At 32.8% G+C, this 20,425-nt stretch overlaps 1 protein-coding gene across 2 annotated transcripts in view; it reads left to right on the forward strand.

Annotated features, from left to right (window-relative positions):
* The window catches only part of PTPN3 (protein tyrosine phosphatase non-receptor type 3), a 239,893-nt gene that overhangs the window by 67,366 nt on the left and 152,102 nt on the right, over positions 1 to 20,425 (forward strand). The window contains exons 3-4 of one of the 2 annotated variants that reach the window (XM_051995555.1): positions 19,863 to 19,970; positions 20,049 to 20,091. In XM_051995555.1, coding sequence (XP_051851515.1) covers positions 19,863 to 19,970; positions 20,049 to 20,091 — 151 coding nt within the window. Of the gene's footprint in view, positions 1 to 19,862; positions 19,971 to 20,048; positions 20,092 to 20,150; positions 20,353 to 20,425 lie in introns of those variants that run through there. The other variant, XM_051995561.1, reaches the window with a different exon arrangement.

A 20,425-nucleotide genomic window follows, 5' to 3' on the forward strand; every position in this document is an offset into this window, starting at 1 on the left:
GGTTCTGCTTACTTTGTTTTGCATCTACGCACATATCTTCCTATTCTGTATTCTTCTTGGTCATTGTTTCTTAAAGCTTAATAAAATTCCCTTACATTCACATAATACAAATTATTTTATCCATTCTCCAATCAATGGATTTCACTTTGCTTGTAGTTCTTAGTGACTATAAAAAAAGTACCATTATAAATATTTAATGTTTATGGAGCCTTTCTGACTAGCATTGTTGACCTCTTTAACAGTGGAATCTCTGGGTCAAATGGACAGTTGAATTATTGTCTTTTATTATTCTAAGTTGCTTTTTAGAATGGTTGGATCAATTAACAATTTTGTTCAGTTAATTTTCACTTGTATCCAATCTTTGTAACTCCATTTGGGTTTGTTTGTGTTTCTTTTAGCAAAGCTACTACTGTTTGCCATTTCCTTTTCTAGCTCATTTTACAGATGAGAAAACTGAGGCAAACAGGGTGAAGTGACTTGGTCAGGATCACAATCAGTAAGTTTCTGAGCCTAAATTTGAACTCAGGAAGATGAGTCTTGCTAACTCCAGGTCTAGCACTCTCTCTATTTTGTCACCTGTCTCCAATTCACAGTTCTACTGTGTATTAGTATGCATATCTTTCCACTACTCCTCCAGTACTGACTTTTTTCATCCTTTGTCATTTTGCTAGGTGTGAAATCTCAATTGTTTTAATTTGCTTTTCTTAATAATAATATTTTGGAGCATTTAGTTATGAATTTTTTGTAATTCTTTTTTTGAGGATTGTGTGTGTCCTTTGACCATTTATCCATTGGGGAGTAACTTTGGTTTTATATATATTAATTAGTTGGCTTTAAGCCTTGGATGTAAGACCCATAATTAAAGATATTTTTTAACAATTTTTTTTCAGTTGATTATTTCTCTTCCTTAATTGTGTTGATTTTTACCCTGCACAAGTTTTTCTATTTTGAGAAAATAAAATGATCCATTTTATCTTTTGTACTTGCCTCTATTTCTTTTTTGGTCAAGAATTTGCCATTTAGCTATTGTCATAAACTATATAGCTGATCTCTATTACTCTTCTAAACTTTTTGTACTTTGGCCTGTAATATCTAGATTGCATATCCCTTTTGAGTTTTATTTCTTCTAGATGGCTTTTCCTAGCAATTTTTGTCAAATAGGTAATTTATGTTCATTAATTTATGTCAATGAATTATTCATTGTATTTAATGATTTATTGATTAGATTTCCTAGGTAGTTTATGTTTGAGGGATTATTGAACTTTGGGTTATTGAGTTCAACTATTTCAGATTCTTCAGTGACTATTCCATTAATCTACTTTTCCATTTTTAATCTTGTTCCAAATGTTTTTGGTGATTATTGCTCTATAATATTATTTAGGTATGGAGACCTTCCCCTTTCATTTCTATTTTTCTAGGTCATTGTTTCCTTTAATTTTCTAGATTTTTTTTTTTTTTTGCCCTCCAAATATGTTATTAATTTTGTCTAGGTTTTTAAAGTCTGCTTAGGGATTTGATCACAAATAAGTAAATTAATTTAGAGGTAATATTGTCATTTTTGTTGTATTGACATGGCCTAGCCATGAGCACTGAATATTCTTCCAGTTTATTTAAGTTGTTTCTTGGTTTGCAATTGGATTTATGCAAGCATTGAATGTTTTTGGTAACTCTCAGGGTCTTTATGTATTTTGTGGTTATTTTAAATAGCCCTTCCCTTTTGATTATTTCCTTTTGGATTTTGTATTTGCTGTATAGAGATGTTGTTGATTTTTATGGCTTATTTTGTAGCCAGAAAATTTATTAGTATATTCAAAGTAAATCATTCTTTCCTCAGGAAACAAGGATAGCTTTGTTTCCTCTTTGCCTGTCTTTTACTTTTAATTTCCTTTTCTTCCGCTTTAAAAAAAAATAGCAAAATATTTCTATCATTTTGAGAAACTATGTTAAATAACAGTGGAAAAAGAAGACATTTTTATTTTCCTCCTTTATTCTAAAGGCTTCTTTTGTTTCTTCATTACTTATGTTACTAACTTTTTATAAGTACTAACTTTAAATATATATTTTTTTATCATATCTTTAAAAATCTTCCTATAACTATAAGTGGTTTAATGGAAAGACCAGTGGACTTGGGATTAGGAAAACCTAATTTTCAAATCCTGCCTTAGATATCTACTTGCTATATACCTGAGCAGGTCAATTAACATCCATAAATTTTAGTTTCTTTCTTTATAAAATAGAGATGTGTGCAGCTAAGTTGCACAGTAGACTGAGTTTGGGTCCTGGAGTCAAGAAGACTCATCTTCCTGAGTTCAAATTTAATCTCAGACACACATTAGCTTTTTGACCCTAGGCAAGTCACTTAACTGTTGCCTCAGTTCCTTATTTGCAAAATGAGTTGGAGAGAGAAATGGCAAACTAATATCTTTGCCATAAAAGCCATAAATTCAGTCACAAAGAGTTGGGTATAACTGAAAATGACAGCAAAAATGGAAATGATAATAGTACCTATCTATAAGGTTCTTATATCAAAGGAGGTAATGAATATAAAATGCTTTATAGAGTTTAAAGCTCTATATTTATGTTGTTATCAATATAATAAAATAAATGTGTAACTTCATGATAAAATTTGTACTTTATCAAAGGTTTTTTGATAAACTTATTGACATACATGGTTTTGTATGTTTTTGTTTTTAATATGATTATTTGCTTGCTGTTTTCCTAATGTTGGAATGTCCTTACAATCCTAGTATTAATCTGTTTGACCCATAATGAATGATTTTTGGGGAATAAATAGATATGGTCTTCTTACTAGGAATTTATTTAGTGTTTCAAATTGAAATTTGAAAATTTATTTGTTATAGGTATTAATTGTTCTTTAATATAATTCTTTACTGTAAATTTATGTAGACCCAGGTGCTCCTTTCCCCCTTCCCAGTAGTTCCTTTAGAGATAGTTGAATTTATTTATTTATTTTTGGCTGAGGCGATTGGGGTTTAATGATTTGCCCAGAGTCACACAGCTAGGAAGTGTTAAGTACCTGAGGTCAAATTTGAACTCAGGTCCGCCTGACTTCAGAGCTTTATCCACTGTGCCATCTAGCTGCCCCATGAATTTACTTTTCTGAAACTGGATTATTTGGGAATATTCTATAACTATGAGTATTTTACATTTTTGTCACACCTTTTATTTCTTTTGAATTCTCAGTTTTTTGGTATATAACTATGTAAGTTCCAATAATTCTTTTTATTCTCTCTTGTTAATTTACTATTTTATTAGATTTTTCTTTCCTCTTTTTAATTAAGTTAGCTAAAGCTTTCTCTATTTTTTGTGGGTCTTTTCTAAGACCCAACTCTTAGTTTTTGATTTTTTTTTCAGTTTATCCTTTTCTAGCCTTCTTAAATTTTCCTCTTTTTGTATTTATTTTGGGTTTGCTTATTGGTTGATTTTTCTAACTTTTTAAAATTCCCTATTCAGGGTTGTGATTTTTGGATTTTTTGTATTTTGTTAATACATGTTTTTAGGAATGTAATTTTCTTTGGAGATTTGCTTTAACTATATCCCAGAAAATTTGTGCTATGTTATCTCAACATCATCATCATTTTTATATAGTTATTGATTTTTCTATGATGTGCTCTTTGATCATTATTCAGGATACATAAGTGCCTATTCAAGTCTGTGTCTTCCTTTTTAATTTTATTTATAATTTTTTTATTTATAATTTCTTTTTCTTTTTTTATTTCTTTTTTATTTTTCTGTGTTAAATAAAATTTATTTATAATTTCTGTGTATCATTGGTTAGGTAAAGATGCTATATTGTGCTTAGAAATATATAAATTCTTTTGATGTTATCTTTCAGAAGATGCCAGGAATCTTTCAGGTCTAAATATTTCAACATTTTTCCTACTTCTATATTTTCCCTTTCTAAAAAATAGTTTAGTTAGATTTGAGATCCTCTGAGAAAAGAATGTTAAAGTTACTGTATTATTATATATCTTTTTTGTAATCCAGTTAAATTTTTTCCTTCATGAATTCAGGTCTTAAGCCATTTGTTACATGCATATTTAATGCTGATATTGACTTCCTGTCTGGTTTTCTTCTTTACCTGAAATTTTCTTTCTTACCTTTTTTTTTTTTTTAAATTGCTGGCTTTTGGCATTAGGCAGAATGGGGTTTGCTTTTTGGTATATATCATTTATTTTTCTTCCATGATTTCTCTTGGATGCAGCCTAGCTTTGTGTTTTTCAAATTTCCTTTACATTTGAAAGAAAGATTTTATATGGATCACTTGAAAAATTTGTTATTTGTTATCAAAATAATTAAATTTGACCAATATAAATCTTTAAATTTCAAGTGTAGGGTTTTTTTCTGAAGATAGGGTGTGGATTTTCTCCATTGGTACATATTTTTCTGTGTTCACCAATTTGGGGAAGTTTTTTATATTATTTGCTGAACTGTGGTATTCAAGTTTAACTTCTTTTTCCCCATGTTCATCTGGAAACCTTTGATACTTAAGTTATTCCTGTATCATCTCTCTTCAAGATGAATAGCTTTTTTATGTATAAAATTGATGTGTTCTTATAATATAGGACCAAGTCTTTAGCCTTTTATAAAAAGAACAACAATAGTTCTTATACATTGTTGCTTTTTATTTCTCTTCTACAGGATTTTCCTCCACTTCAATATTTTTGTGTTTAAAGTCTTGTTATTCTCTTTTCTGCTTCTTTAGAGAGACTTTCTGTTGTGGATTCGTTTTTTTTTTTTTTTAACAGTGTTAAAGTATTGAAAACTTTTAAGTTCTGACCTCTTGATTCCTAATTTTTTTCTTTTATGAATTTCCTTTCTCCTTTCTGAAATTCTGGAGTTTTTCATTGTTGTTCAATGCTCTTTTAGGAAACCACAAGATTTTATATTTCATTAAGTATTTTTTATTATCATGTTACATCTATTAAAAAAGAAAGTTGTATTTTTTTTTTTGAGGATTTACTGTTCATCTTTGATTCTGATTTTTAGGATTCTTTGTGTTGATTTATCTGATTGAATTCTAGACATTTATTAAGGGTTTTTTTCTTGAAAACGTGATTTTTTCAGACTTTTTTATATTTCTTTTTTCTGTTACTATTGTCACCTTTTTTTGCTTGTCTCCTTTCCCAAGGTTTAGCTACAAGATTAACTTAGTCTTCTCTTGTATTGAGAGATATGATGTTTAATAGACTGGATCCCTAACATGAATATCCCTGGTCCTTATTGGGACTTTTCCTTAAGGCTTAGTGCAGTCATGTGTGTTGTCCCACTATCATACTTATTTTCATATCTCTCTACTCATTTCCTTTCATGGCTAAGCTGAATCAGCATCTTTGCAGTGTTAGGAATTTCTAAGGTGAGACCAGTCTCCAGGCAGAAAGCAGCATATTTTCATGTCTGAAGACAAGTTGGAATGGACCATAAAGTTTGTGAAAGGAATGTCACTTAAAAGGTGGATTGGGACCTCAAGATGAAAGCCTTCAAATGTGAAATAAATATGCTTCTATTTAATCAGACCTGCACTTTAGGAAAGTCACTTTGGAAGCAGTGTGCAGGAAATTTTGGATGAGGGGAGAAAATTGAATCAGAGAAATAAATTTTAAAAGGTTATTATAGTGTTTTAATTCAGAAGTGATGAGTACTTGTACTGATATGGTGGCTACATGGGATGCAAGAAGGGAACGCATGTGAGAAATGTTATGGAGACACATTGAAAAATGTTCAGATGACAAGTTTTGGATGCTAATTGGATATGTGGGGTATCAAGGATGGCATCAAACTTTTGAATCTCGGTGCCTAGAAAGATGGTGACATTCTTGATAAAAAGAGGAAAACTTGGAAGAGGAATGGGTTAGGAAGAAAAAAAAAATGACTTCTGTTTTGGATGTGTTGAGCTTGAGAGGTCTGTGAGATATCTAATTGGAAATTCTCAATAAGTAGTTGGTAATGTGGCTCAGGAAGAAGGTTCAGACTGGGTATAGATCTAACACTTAACTGCCCAGAAAACATAATTAAATTCATAGTAGTAAACGATATCTAGTGAGAGAATATAGAGGAAAAAAATGGACTTAGAACAGATTTTTGGGAAGTATTTATAGTTATTGTGTGTTATATGGATATAGATTATTTAGCAAAGTAGATTGTGATATGATAACTTTATTATTTAGTTGTTTTCAGTTGTATGACTAAATTTAGGGTTTTCTTGGCATAGGTGTTAGAGTGATTTGACATTTCCTTCTTCAGCTCATTTTTATAGTTGAGGAAACTGAGGCACACAGGGTTAAGTGACTTGCCTAGGTCCACAAAACTAGTAAGGGTCTAAGGTGGGATCAAGGTCTCTTGATTTCATATCCTGCCGTCTTACTTACCTCTCTGCCTGAGGGAGCCATGTCAGTAAGATCTTCAGATTTTGCCCCTTAGGGTCCTCAGTTATATCCTACTTTGTTGTAAGTCACCAGATGCCCCACAGTTCTTGGTGTAGTTCTTAGTTAGAGGTTCCTATGATTTCCCTGGGAAACAAGCCAGTGTAATACTACACAGTGTCACATTCCCCGCCTTATCTGCCCTCCCTCTGGTTTATGTAGTGGTAAGGGCACTATTCCAGCAACACTGCTGATTAAAGTTATTTGCCCAGAATTTTTTAGGCAGTTCCCAGTTATTGTAGGGACAGATGCATATAACTGTGGAAAATTTCTGAGAAGGAAAGGGATATGATGAAAATGTTTTGGTTAAATGTAACCTGTGGCCATGTGCAGGCTGGTTTGGAATGAGTGAAGAGACCATTTAAGAGAAACCATTGTTGTATTCCGGTTACACAATGTTGAAAGCAATGGGGGTGGATAGATGATATAGAGATTATTAGAAATTCATTAGGAGGACTTGATGACTTATATTGAGGGGAAATAAAGAGAAGAATTAGAGATTACTGAGGAGCTCAAGCTCAGACTTGGGCTATCGAGAGAATAATCGATGATTAAGGCTAGGTAGCAATTGATTGAGGCAATGAATCTCTTCTTTCACCTAATCCAAAAAAATCTAAATAAATGAATTAATGAATCTAGAAGAAAACTTTCCTTTCTGGTCAAGCTACAAAAGCTAATGAGGTCTGTCAATAGCTCTCAGCTCCAGAGGAAAAAACAAGGAACAAGCATAGCTGGTAGAGCCCAGGTTGTCATTGTTGTTTAGCCATAAAGTCCTGTCTTTGTGACTCTTTGGTGTCCAGAGAGTTTTCTTGGCAAAGGTAATGGAATGGTTGCCTTTTCCTTCTCCAATGGATTAAAGGCAAACATAGATTAAGTGATTTGCTCAATCACCCAGGATTTGCTATCAGGTCTTCCTGACTTCAGACCCAGTGCTCTATACCTCTTTTTGCCTTAGAAGTAGCTAGGTAGCTCAGTGGAAAGTGCCTTGCCCAAGGTCACACAGCTAATAACTGTCTGAGGCTGTATTTGAACTTGGATCTTCCTGACTTTAGCCCAAAGCTCTATTCACAGAACCATTTGGCTGTTTCCAAAGCAAATAAAAGTTAGGCTACTTGCCCAATGTCATACAGCTAGTAAGTGCACTGTTGCTTAATATTACCCAGTCTCTTCTAAGTTTTCTCTTTCTATCCTCCCTACATATTCACTTCTTTAACACTCACCATATAGTCTGTTCACATCAATTAACATACTTCCTACTTACCCATATTACATACCACTAAATAATGGATGGTCTCTGTCTCTACTAACACACTTACATTCCATCAGTTTTCTTACTTCCTGGCAACCCTAATGCTCCATGAATAAGTGGTTGAAGGACATTTTTGTTGACTGTTCATTCAATGTCCTCACTGGCAGAAAGAGGTTTTCTTTTCTGTTGTACATGATACCTATTTACCTCTCTACCTTCTTGTTACCTGGTTCATTATTGGGAGGTTATTTATCCTTGTTTGATTATGACTGGAGAAATCTGGGATGTTGAGAAGGAGATCATTTAGAAATCTTGGAAAAATAGAAGTGCCAGAAAATTAAAAGAGAAAGTAAATAGGTTTTGAAAACTTTGGGCTGGTTAAGCTTTAATTTGATCTATAATATACTTTTTAGGTAGCTTATTAAACAGATAGTCTATAAATGCTAAGAATTGCTTGTTATAAAAATTGAGCCAGCAGCGTGTTCATGAATCATGTCATGACAGAACCATCTTCCATTTTTATTAGGGTTATTCTCAGTGATGCACTGATAAATGTTTAATAACTGGCTCTGAAAAAATATGCATGACACCTTTTTAAATCCAACCTGCATTATTAATGTTTTTTCCATTACTTTCTTAAGTCTAGACAATCATCAGAACAATAAACCAAGCCCTGATTTCTAGTGTTTGCCAATTTCAGAGGTGCAAATGCTCACATTAAATTTAATAATCACCTCTCACAAGTGGGCAGGAGCTGGTTTCAACACACCTCTGGTTATTTGACTTGTGGATCAAGGGGATTGTCATTAAAATAGAGTTATTTTGATTTCAAATGTGGGTTTAGAAACCCACTCATGATAAAAGGATAAATTATGTTGCAATATAGAACATTTGTAATTGGCTGAACAACCATATCCTAGAAGTAGATCATACCTTGAAGTATTAAAGAATTCAGCTTAGAAGGAAGCATGTAGTGGCCTATGTATTTGGCATAGTAATAAGTTCCTTATTACTGGAAATGCACACAAAATGACTGTCAGATATTTTATAGAGTAAATTCTTCATTTGGATGTGTAATTAAACTGTAAGCTCTTTAAAACCTTTAAAACACTGTGATTATATATAATTCTGTTTTTCAAGATCTGTTCTCCTTTGTTAAAATAAGCTTCAGTTCGTAAGGAGTTCTTCCTTATATTGAGTTCAGGCTATGTCCCTATAATTTCCACCCATTAGTTTCAGTTTTTCTCATGGGATCAACACAAAACAAATCTGTGCCCTTTTCCACATGGCATCCCTTCAAGTATTTGAAAACAGTTATCAGATTTCCCCTTCATCTTTTTCCAAGACAAATATCTCCCCAAACCTTTGACTACTAAGATATGAGACACATACTTATCAGTATCTTTATTAAAATATGGAGTCTAGAACTATACATCATAAGTATTCTAAATGTTTGGTGCAGCAGAGAGTGGAGAACTCATTAGGTTTTGTAGCTACTGTATCACATAGCTTTGCTCATGGGGAATTAAAACCCATAATTCTTACTTTCCCCAACCCTCTTGAACTCTGTGAAAACAATTCACATGCTTTTGTCGTTGCTGTTGTTCAGTTGTTTCAGTCATCTCCTACTCTTCATGAGCTCATTTGGAGTTTTCTTAGGAAAAATGCTGGAATGATTTGCCATTTCCTTCTCTGTCTCATTTTACAGATGAAGAAACTGAGGCAAACAATTTAGTGACTTGTTCAGGATCACATAGCTAGTAAGTGTCTGAGACCAGATTTGTCAGTCTGCCTGACTCTAATCACTCAATAAATGGTTGTTCCGTGAATAATAAAAACCAACTCAATTCTAACTGGAAAAGAGATTTTTTAAAAAGCTCTTAATTTAGAATTTTATATTTGTCTTGATCAAATTTTATATTGTAACCTTTAAATTTATCATGAGTTACCCGCTGTGAATTTTGTCCAATATAAATGTGATAAATATCTTTTCTACATTTCATCCAAATATTTATAACCAAATGGGTGGCAATCTCCAAGCTCTCACTAGAATAGAATGAGAACTGCCCCAAGTATAGAGTTAACCTATACTTGTTTTTGTCCTTTGTTCTTGAAGAGAACCATGTCATCAAGGAGGTGATGCCATGACATGCAAGTGAATTGGATTTAAGTGAGGGAGGGCACTCTGGATAATTCTCCATGGGCTAGAGCAGGTTTGTTTCCTTATTAAGGTGTAGTCTGGGACTTAGGAGTTGCTCTCTGTCTAGAAATTACTTCATGTGAGGCTATCTCACTGATGTTGCTTCCAGGTAACATTTGCAGATGTCATATCAGCTGCTTGATAAATTTCATTGATTGATGGACTGATTGATTTATTAAGAAGCCATCTGTTCTAGACACCAGGCTAAGAACTGGGAAAACAAATTATTCTCAAGGAGCTCAAGTCTGATAGGGAAGACAACATGTACACAACTATGTACAGGCAAGATATATGCAAGATAAATTGGGAATACTCTACAGTTCAAAGGCACTAGCATTAAGGGAGTTTAGGAAAAGCATCTTATATAATGTAAGATTTTAGCTGGGATTTGAAGAAAACCAGTAAGCAGAGATGAGAGCAGGGAGATTTCCAGGCATTGGGAGAGAACCATTGAAAAGGAATAGAATTGGGAGACTGATGAGTACTTTGGTTCCTGGCTAGATTTTAATTCGGGTATCCAAGTGATTTTCCCTCCTTCTTTGGACAGGGATCCTGGCCCTAATACCTATCCCCACCCTACCTAACCTGGACAGTGTCAGAGTTATGACAGCAGTAATTATATATTATGTGATTTCCAAAGAGTTTGTGGAAGCAAGAGAGAGTTGAATTCAAGGTCAGAAAGATCTGAAATCAAGTCTGGCCTCTGAGACATGCTTACTGTGTGATCTTGGATGAGTCATTTAATTTCTCAGTGCTTTCTGACAGAGACTGCCTGAAAAGCTACTAGAGAAGGTTAAAATATGATTAACAAATATTTACCAAAATAAATTAAAATCTAATAGAATACAGATAACATTGAAATGTGGTTTTCTGAGCCAACATTTAGCCAGCTGGGATCGTTATGTAAGGTTCAGAGGTTTTCTGCTTCAATTTGAATTTGTTATCATTGGTTTAGCCAGTTCTCTAAAGTTTTAATTTTCAAAGGGGGACCTTACCTGTATTACTAAAATGATGATTTCTTATACCCCTGAAAACTAGGTCTCTATAAAGATTTTTAAAAAAATATATATTCCTTTTTACTTCTCAAAACAACCCTGCGAAATAAATTGTACAAATGCTAATTTTTTTTCATTTTACAATTGAAGCCAGAAGTTGAATGATCTTCAAATACTGTTTACTTACTATGGTTAAGAACCTTTTCCCAAAAACCAATAATATTTATTACTACATACTTAACACTTCCTGGTGTAGGATATAAGGGATATGACAAATGTGACCCCAAAACACAGCATACTCTGCAATATTTTCTTCATTTATTTATGGCCTTCTATTTATTCCCTTATTTATGTATCACTCAGGGAGTCAAGGCCAAGAGAACCTTGAGTATTATTGATTCTTTTTCTTTTTTCATTAGTCACTTTCTGACCTATCATACAATAATGAACTTTTCCTTGAAACAAGGTAAGCAAAAATAACTGATAATGATAACATAGTCTGTGGCTAGGGAAGTATGTTTCAATATCTTTCTTCCAAGACCTCAGTCATTATAATTACTCAAGTATTTGACTTCCCTACCCACTAACTTTTACATTACTGTAGTAATTCTGTACATTGTTTCAACTAATTTTTCTTACTTCCCTGTATCAGTTCATATATGTTTTCTTTTGTTTCTCTGAATTCTTCATAATTGTTATTTCTTACTGCCCAATACAAACTATAATATTTTCAACTATTCCCTTGTCCATAGTCACCATTTTGTTTCCAGTTCTTTGTTACAATAAAATGCTATTATGTGTTTTTTTTTTTTTATGTTTACAAAGAGATTTTATTATTATTTGTTAGCATCTTGAGGTACATGGCCAAGGATGAAGTTATTAGATCAAAGGAAGTGAATTTTCAGTCATTTTTTTGATGAATAATTCCAAACTCATGTCCAGAGTAGTTGGATCATGTTCTGTTTCCTCATGATTCATAGCACACCTATAATTCCTATTTTTGTCCTCTTTGCCACTTGCATGATGTGAAGTGAAACATCAAAATTGCTTAATTTGCATTTCTTTTGCTTTTGGTGATTCACATTATATTTTCAAATGATCATTTATAGTTTCCATGTTTTTTTTTGGAAACTGTTTATAGCTATTGATTTCTTAGGGAATGAATTTTAGTGTAACATATTTGGTATCTCATAAAGTTATCCCTTCTGCATCACAAGGATTAGAGTTGTGGTGGTCTTATGATCTGGGAAATCTGTGTAAAATTTTTACCCTTTCCTTCATAGAAGTCTCCTGACTTCACAGATTTTCTTTTCTTTTTTTCTTGATGATATGACACTATTTTTATATTTTACACTTTTCTTTGTTATTTGTGGCATCCACAAAAGTCCCAAAAAATTCCCATTTAATTTCTTATGCCAATCTGTGATACATGAATATCAGATTTTTATCAGTGATATTTTATACAAAGTTTTACTTCCTCAGATTTGTATTGTTTCTTATTCTAATTGATTATATAGAAGTTTTTTTTTTTTTTTAATTTATATACTCCAACTTTGTATTATCCAAGGAGGTCTCCTTTATTCCTTTTTTTGGGGGGGAGGTATACAGATTCTCTGTCTAGTTATCATTGAGAAAAGTATCTCTTTCCATTTACTTCTGATTTCTTTTTAAATCAGAGTATTCATAAAATTTGGCACACTTAATTTTTTCATGAAAGAGCTATATTTAAGTGTCCTTTTAAAGCAATTTTCTTCTTATTTCCTAGCTATCTCTTTGAATTCAGAAGCACCTCTCCTATCTTTTTTTCAGTTTCAAAGCTCTTCTGACTTCAGTAGTATTCTTGAAAAAAAATAGAAGGAATCAGGACTATTGATTTAGAACTGGAACTTGGTCAACAAGTCCAACCTTTTCATTTTATAGGTGACGAAACTAGGGCTCAGAGAGATGAAAGGGATGCAGCCATTGTAGCAAGGTGGTGCCATGATGCACAGATCAGTGGGTCTGGAGTCAAGAAGACTCATCTTTCTGAGTTCAAATATGACCTCAGATACTTAATAGCTGTGTGACCCTGTACAAATCACTTAGCCCTGTTTGCCTTAGTTTCCTCATCAGTAAAATGGGCTGGAGAAGGAAATGGCAAACCATTTCAGTATCTTTATTAAGAAAAGCCCAAGTGGGGTCACAAAGAATGCAAGATCACTAAGATGACTGAACAACAAAATACTGACAGTAGCAGGACCAGAATTTGCACTTGAATCCTCTGACTCCAAGTTCATTACTTTTTTTTTGAAGAACTCTGAATTGGTCATTGGAAGCCTGTCTTCCAGTCCTGGCCCAGCCATTGACTGATTCTGTCTCTGGTTCTTTGGTTACTTTTCCCATCTGTTACACGAGAAGCTTGGAATGAAGGGACTCTAGTCCCTCCTGGCATTCATATTGTAAAATTTTGGATTGAAATACAAATTGATGCACAATTTTGGATTAGTGAATTTCAGCCTACTCTGCTTTATTGCACATATACAAACTAACTGCAATTTTTCTTAGTCTTGTTGACTATTCCTTCCATTTATTTACATTGGCATTCATAAACTATTTGACCAACTGCACTGATGATTTACTCTGGGGGGATAAAAGGGATACCATATCCATACCTACATTCTGCCAGCTTCTGGCCTCCAAAGGAGAGATTGACCTTGCATAGTATTTCAGGTCCAGGTCTTAATCCTTTTAAAAATACAGGGTAGAACATGTTTCAGCATCATGAGCTCATACTATGCCCTCATGCTTATATGGCCTGGTTCCAAGTATAAGTCTTTGATTAAAACATTGTACAGGACAAGGTCAAGGCCACTGTCTAGAAACTTCCTCCAGTTTTTCAGTAGTCAGTTACATTAGTACTCTTGTATTCAGCCAGGTTCAGATTTACCTAACCTTGCTGTCATGCAGACTATTTGATTATTAAATAAATTAAATCAGTATAGAGTGTGTATATGGCATTCTCCTGATCCATTAAGGAAGTATATCTTGTTAGATATGGGGAAAGTATTATGTTGACATCACTTTTTTATTGTGGTTATAATAATTTTATATTATACTAAATATATGCATAATATGTAATATTTAGAGGCAGCTATTGTGGTTATAATTTTATTTTATGCTAAATACTATGTGCACAATATGAAATATTATTTAGAGGCAGCTAGGTGATGCAGTGGATAGAGGGCAAATCTGACCTCAGACAATAGCTGTATGAACCTGGGCAAATCATTTAACCCTATTTGCATCAGTTTTTTCATCTGTAAAATGAGCTGGAGGAGATGGCAAAGCACTCTATTATCTTTGCCAAGAAAACTCCAAATGGGGTCTTGAAGAGGTATAACCAATTGCAATAACTAAAAACTAATAAGCCACAACAAAAGTAATATTACTTATATTATGCTTTTTTTGCTTAGTGTGATCATGATAATAAATATGAAATGTACTTAATGCTTTTAGATTTGCAAAGTGCTTTCCTTGTAACAAAGCTGTGAGTTAGGGGGTAAAAGTATTACTTTGCTCATTTTATAGTTGAGGAAGCCAAGGATCTGGAAACATAAGGGACTTGCCTCTAAGCACAAAGCTACTGTCTGAGATGAGATTTAAATCTATTTCTTCTGATGTCAGTGCAGTACACCATGCCTAATGATTCCTTTTTTTTTTTTCTTTTAAAAACCACCAAACTTTTCTTTCCCTCTCCCTCAATTTAAAAAAAATAAAACAAATAAAACCAAAACATTTATTTATTTATCAGTTTAGAATGTTCTATGAATCCTACTCAGGCTTATTATAGTTTTGGGCATTTTCTCTTTTCTAAATCAAGAAATCAAATGCAGCTCTTTGATGCCATTTGTTTACTTTCTTTTTGATCCAACTCACAGTCTTAAATGAAAAGACATAAAAATGCCCAAAAAACTTCATTTTTCTCATCTAAATTTCAGAGTCTCTAGAAATGCATTCCAAGTTTCTTCATCTGTATCATTCTACTCTGTAGAAGTGGACAGTGATTATTGGGTATGATGAATCTTGGAAGACTATCTGGCACCACCATCCCAGTTGTAAGTCATAGGGCTCAGGCTTGGTTTTGGACATAGTGAATTTGAGGAGGTGATAGAGAAGCCCTAAGGGCAGTGAGAATACATTCTCCAAATTACTGGTGGTAAGATAAATGCAAATTAAATCCACTATGAGGATTCATATTAGGACCATGCAAATTGGCAGAGATGAGAATAGTCAATCTTGGAGGGGCTGTGATAAGATGGGTACATGAGTGTGTTGTTGCTGTTGCTGTGAAGCGCTCCATCTGTTCTGCATTTCAGTTTGGAAATAAATGAGAAAAGCAATTCCACCCATGGGAATATACCCCATGAAAGTAAAAAACACTAAGAAAGTCCCTATGTGTGCCAAAATTGTCATTGTACTTTTTTATGGTAGTAGAAAACTGAAAATAGAGGAGGTTTTTTTTTTTTTTTTTTTTATTACTTTCCTCCTTAGAAATTGAGGTTCTAAAAGACTGGAAGTGACTTTCTCAATATCCCCAGCCTTGAGCACAATGCCTGGCACATAGTAAGTGCTTAATAAATGTTAGTTGACTGACTGGAATTTCATTATCTAATCCAAAGATTCTTAAATTCTGGGTGTCTGTGCCTAGACAGAAATGAATATGAGGTTGCAAAATTATGCTTTATTATCAGTAAATGTTTGATTTGAATTATATGCACCTATCTACTTAGGATTACATAAAGATTTCTCAGGCAAAAAGAGATTGTGAGTGGAAAAAGTTCAAGAAGCCCTCATCTAATATAATTCCTTCTCCTGAGACAAAATCTAGCACCAGAGCTGATATTCTTTCTGCTACATTATGTTGCCTCCCAACCCCTAATTTTTTAAGTAATATTTTAATTTTTTCCACAATTGCACGTCAAAACAATTTTTAATGTTCATTTTTCAGTTCCAAATTTTTCTCTCTTCTTCCTCTCTGCTTTTGCTAAAATGGTAAGCAATTTGATATAGGTTAACATGTGCTATCATGTAAAACATTTTCTTATTAGTCACACTTGTGAAAGAAGAAACCATCAAAAGAAAAAAAAAGAATAAATAAATGGGGAAAAATATGCTTCGATCTGCATTCATTCTATCAGTTCTTCATCTGAATGTGAATAGCATTTTTCATTGTGAGTCCTTTGTACTTTTCTTGGATCAATAAGTTGTTGAGAAGAGCTATGTCACACAGTGTTGCTGATATCATGTACAATGTTTTCCTGGTTCTTATCATTTCATTTTGCATTAGTTCATTCAAGTCTTTCCAGGTTTTTCTGAAATCTGTTTATTCATCATTTATTGTACAATAGTATCCCATTACATTTATATATCACAATATGTTCAGCCATTCTCCAATTGATAGACAATTCCCTTAATTCCCAACATTTTGCCACCATGAAAAAAGTTGGTATAAATATTTTGGTACATATAAGTTCCTTTCCCCTTTTTTATGATCTCTTTGGGTTTATAGACCTAGTTGTTTTATCAAAGGGTATGTACAGCTTGGTTGCCCTTTGGGCATAGTTCAAAATTGATTTTCCGAAAGATTGAATACAACTCTCCCAACAATGCATTAGTGTCCCAATTTTCCCACATCCTCCCCAACATTTATCATTTTCCTTTTTTTTAATTAAATTAGCCATAGGTATGATATAGGGGTCTCATACTTGTTTCAATCTGTATTTCTGTAATCAAAAGTGATTTGGAACACTTCATATGCTTATAAATAACTTGGATTTCTTCATTTGAAAACTGCCTATTGACATTTATCAATTGGAGAATGAGTTGCATTCTTATAAATTTGACTAAGTTTGACATATTTGAGAAATGAGTCCTTTATTAAAAAAAAAAATTTTATTGTAAAAGATTATTTCCTAGCTTTCTGCTTTTCTTCTAATCTTGGTTGCATTAGTTTTGTTTGTATAAAAGTCCTTTATTTTCATATAACTAAAATTACCTTTTATACATTTCATAGCATTTTCCATCTCTTGTTTGGTCATAGATCTGACAAGTGGAGTATTCCTTGCTCTTCTAATTTGCTTATGGTGTCATCCTTTATGTCTAACTTACACACCTATTTTGAACTTAATCTTGGTTTGTTTTTTTGATCCACTATATTTAGGATCAGATTATTATTTAGTTTTCAATTACTTTTTAATCTACCACTCCCCTGTCCATTGTTTAATGTAATTTTATTGCATTATGAGCTAAAAAGAATATATTTAATATTTCTGTCTTTCTACATTTGATTTAGAGGTTTTTATGCCCTAATACATTGTCAGTTTTGGTTAAGTGCCATGTACTATTGGAAAAAAAGATGTGTTCCTTTCTATTCCCATTCTGTTTTTTCTAAAAGTTTGTCATATATAACTTTTCAGATATTCTGTTTTCCTCCTTAGTTTCTTTCTAATTTATTTTTGAGATAGATTTATTGATTTCTGAGATGGAATAGTTAAAATATAATATATTGTCTATTTCTTGCTTTAACTTAGTTAACTTTTCCTGTGAGTATTTGGATGTTGTACCACTTGGTGAACGTATGTTTAATATTGATATTGCTTCAGTGTCCACGATACCTTTTAGCAAGATGTAGTGTTCTTCCTTATCTTTTAATTAGGTCTGTTTTTACTTTTTATTTTGTCTGAAGTCAGGATGGAAGTCTTTGATTTTTTTTTAACTTCAGCCAAAGCATAATAAATTCTGTCCCTTATCTTTACTCTTTGTGTTTCTCTGCTTCAAATGTGTTTTTTTTTAATTTTTTAATATGTGTTTCTTGTAAACAGTATATTATAGGATCTTGATTTTTGATCCTTTTTTGTGTCTGCTTCCATTTTATGGGAGAGTTTATGCCATTCACATTCACAGTTATGATTACTATGTTTTTTTCTTTCATTCTAATTTTTTTCCTTTTTGTCCCCACTCTCCATTCTTTCTCTCTTCATCAGTGTTTTGCTTCTGTTTATCACTTCCTTGATTTGCCCTTCATACTGTCATTTTTCCTCCCCCCTTTACTTAATTTCTTCCCATGCCACTTCCTTGTTGAATAACAATGAGTTCTATATTCAACTGATTGTATATATTATTCCTTCTTTGAGCCTCTACTAGTGAGAGTAAGGTTCAAGAGTTGCCCTTTGTCTGGCCTCCCATTTTTTCCTCTACTGTCATGAATCTTTTATGCTTCTTTATGTGAAATAATTTACCTCATTCTTCCTCTTCTTTCCTTCTGTCTCCACTTTACTTCTCTTTCTTAATTATTTTTATGTCATTTCCTTAAATTTACCTTATATCTGTGTCTATGTATATTCCTTTGAACTGTACTATTAGTAATACAATTTTAAAGAATTACAAGCATCAGCTTCTCATTGTTGCTCTGTTGAATCCTTTTATGTTTTCTCTTCTCTTTTTACCTGTTGATGTTTTTCTTGAGTCTTGATATTGAGATCAAATTTTTATTTTAATTCTGCTCTCCTCCTTATGAAAGTTTGAAATCCTTCTATTTCATTGAATGACCATTTTTTTTCCCTTCATGTATTATACTTAATTTCCCTGGTTGAGTGAATAGTCTTAGCTTCTTTGCCTTCCAGAATATCATCTTCCATGACCTCAAATTTTTTAAGCTTTCAGCTGCTAAATCTTGTGTAATGTTGATTTGTCTTCCCAATATTTGAATTGTTCTTTCTGGCCACTTGCAATACTTTTTTCTTGACCTGATAGTTCTGAATTTTGTCTGTAACATTCCTCAGAGTTTTTTAATTTTAGAATCTTTTTCCTGAAGTAATTGGTGAATTTTTTCAGTGTCTGTTTTGCTTTCTGGTTCCAGTATATCAGAGCAGTATTCCTTGAAAATTTCTTAACAGATGCTGTCCAAGTCCTTCTTTTGATTATGACTTTTAGGTAATTCAATGATTCTGACATTGTCTCTTCTAGATTTTTTGCTTTTTCTATTAGATGTTTTACATTTTCTTCTATTTTTTCATTCTTTTGAAATTGTTTGATTCTTGATGTCTCATAGACATATATATAGTATTGCATAATAGCAACATATTTTATCTGATGGTACCATAATTCAGACTTGTTTAGTATGAAGTAAGAGCCAAAAAGTTTTATGCAGATTTTCCATGTCAATAACTCCCCACAATGTGAAAGGGATCATTATATAGTTAACAGGATTGAATATCTCAGGGTTTCTTTCCTACCTATATGAACTGTAACTTATTCTGTAGAAAGCTACTTTCTACTTATCTGGAAAGTGAGGGGGTTGAACAGATCATCTCTGACTTCTCTTCTAGCTCTCAAAATTCAGAAACTTTCATGACTTCTACAAATTTAAGAAATTCCCCAAGTATTGGGCTCTGTGTAGAGTTGATGTAGATTCAGTAGATTAATCATCTAAATAGTAATGATTTTGTGTCTTTTGCATTTCATAGTTACAAAGCACCTCACAGGTGTTATTTATTTTACCTTCCTCACAGTCCTGTGAGATAGGTAATAGAAGTACTGTAATCCCCATTCCACAGGGAAGAAATTTAAGCTCCAGAAGAAGAAAGCTCCACAGATGCATGGTGGAAATTGTATTTAAACACATATCTTCTCACTCTTAGTCCAGAATTCTTTTTTTCATTAGATCCCAAATTAATTTTTAAAAATGCATTTTGATATTTTCTGATTTTATGTCACTCACATTTCTTACAGCATCTCTCTCACCTCAGAGAACCATTCTCCATAACAAAGACCAAAACAAAAGTAGTGGGGTGGGGAACAGTAGCAAAAAAAAAAAATTAAATGAATTTTAAAAAACTGTTTTGTTTTTCCAAATTGTAATAAAATCTGATTATGGTTACAAAAGATAAGTCTTGGCACTTAGAAAATTCACTTACAAAATCTATTCTTTCCTCTAGAAACAAGATACTGGTCAAGTTCTGTTGGATATGGCTTTTAACCACTTGGGTATAACAGAAAAAGAATATTTTGGTTTGCAACATGGTGAAGATTCAATGTATTCTCCTGTAAGTAGAATATATCTTTTACAACTTTGATGTTTTTATTGAGAGTTAAAAATAAAACTTTATTTCCTTATTCAACAGAGATGGCTTGAATCCAGTAAACCAATCAGAAAGCAACTCAAAGGTTTGTATAGCTTTTATTAACTTTGCATTATTAGTATTGCTGTGTTGTAGGATTTTTTGATATATTAATTGGCCTATCCCTGACATGGTATTTGCATTCTTCTTTACTGGGGGCTGTCACTGAACTGATGTACTGAAGGGAAATGATTCCAAATTTTCATGGGGAAAAGTGAGGTTAGCAGATAGATGGGAGAAGAAAACCAGATGAAATCAACAAAATCAAGCTCCAAACAAACCCTTCCTAGTCCATCATGAGAAATAGGTAATAATACCTTCTTCTTCTTTTCTCCTCATCCCCCAACACACTCAAATTCTTTCACACCCTCTTGTCAACA

Source organism: Antechinus flavipes, chromosome 1 (genome assembly GCF_016432865.1).
Source record: "Antechinus flavipes isolate AdamAnt ecotype Samford, QLD, Australia chromosome 1, AdamAnt_v2, whole genome shotgun sequence".
NCBI lineage: Eukaryota > Metazoa > Chordata > Mammalia > Dasyuromorphia > Dasyuridae > Antechinus > Antechinus flavipes.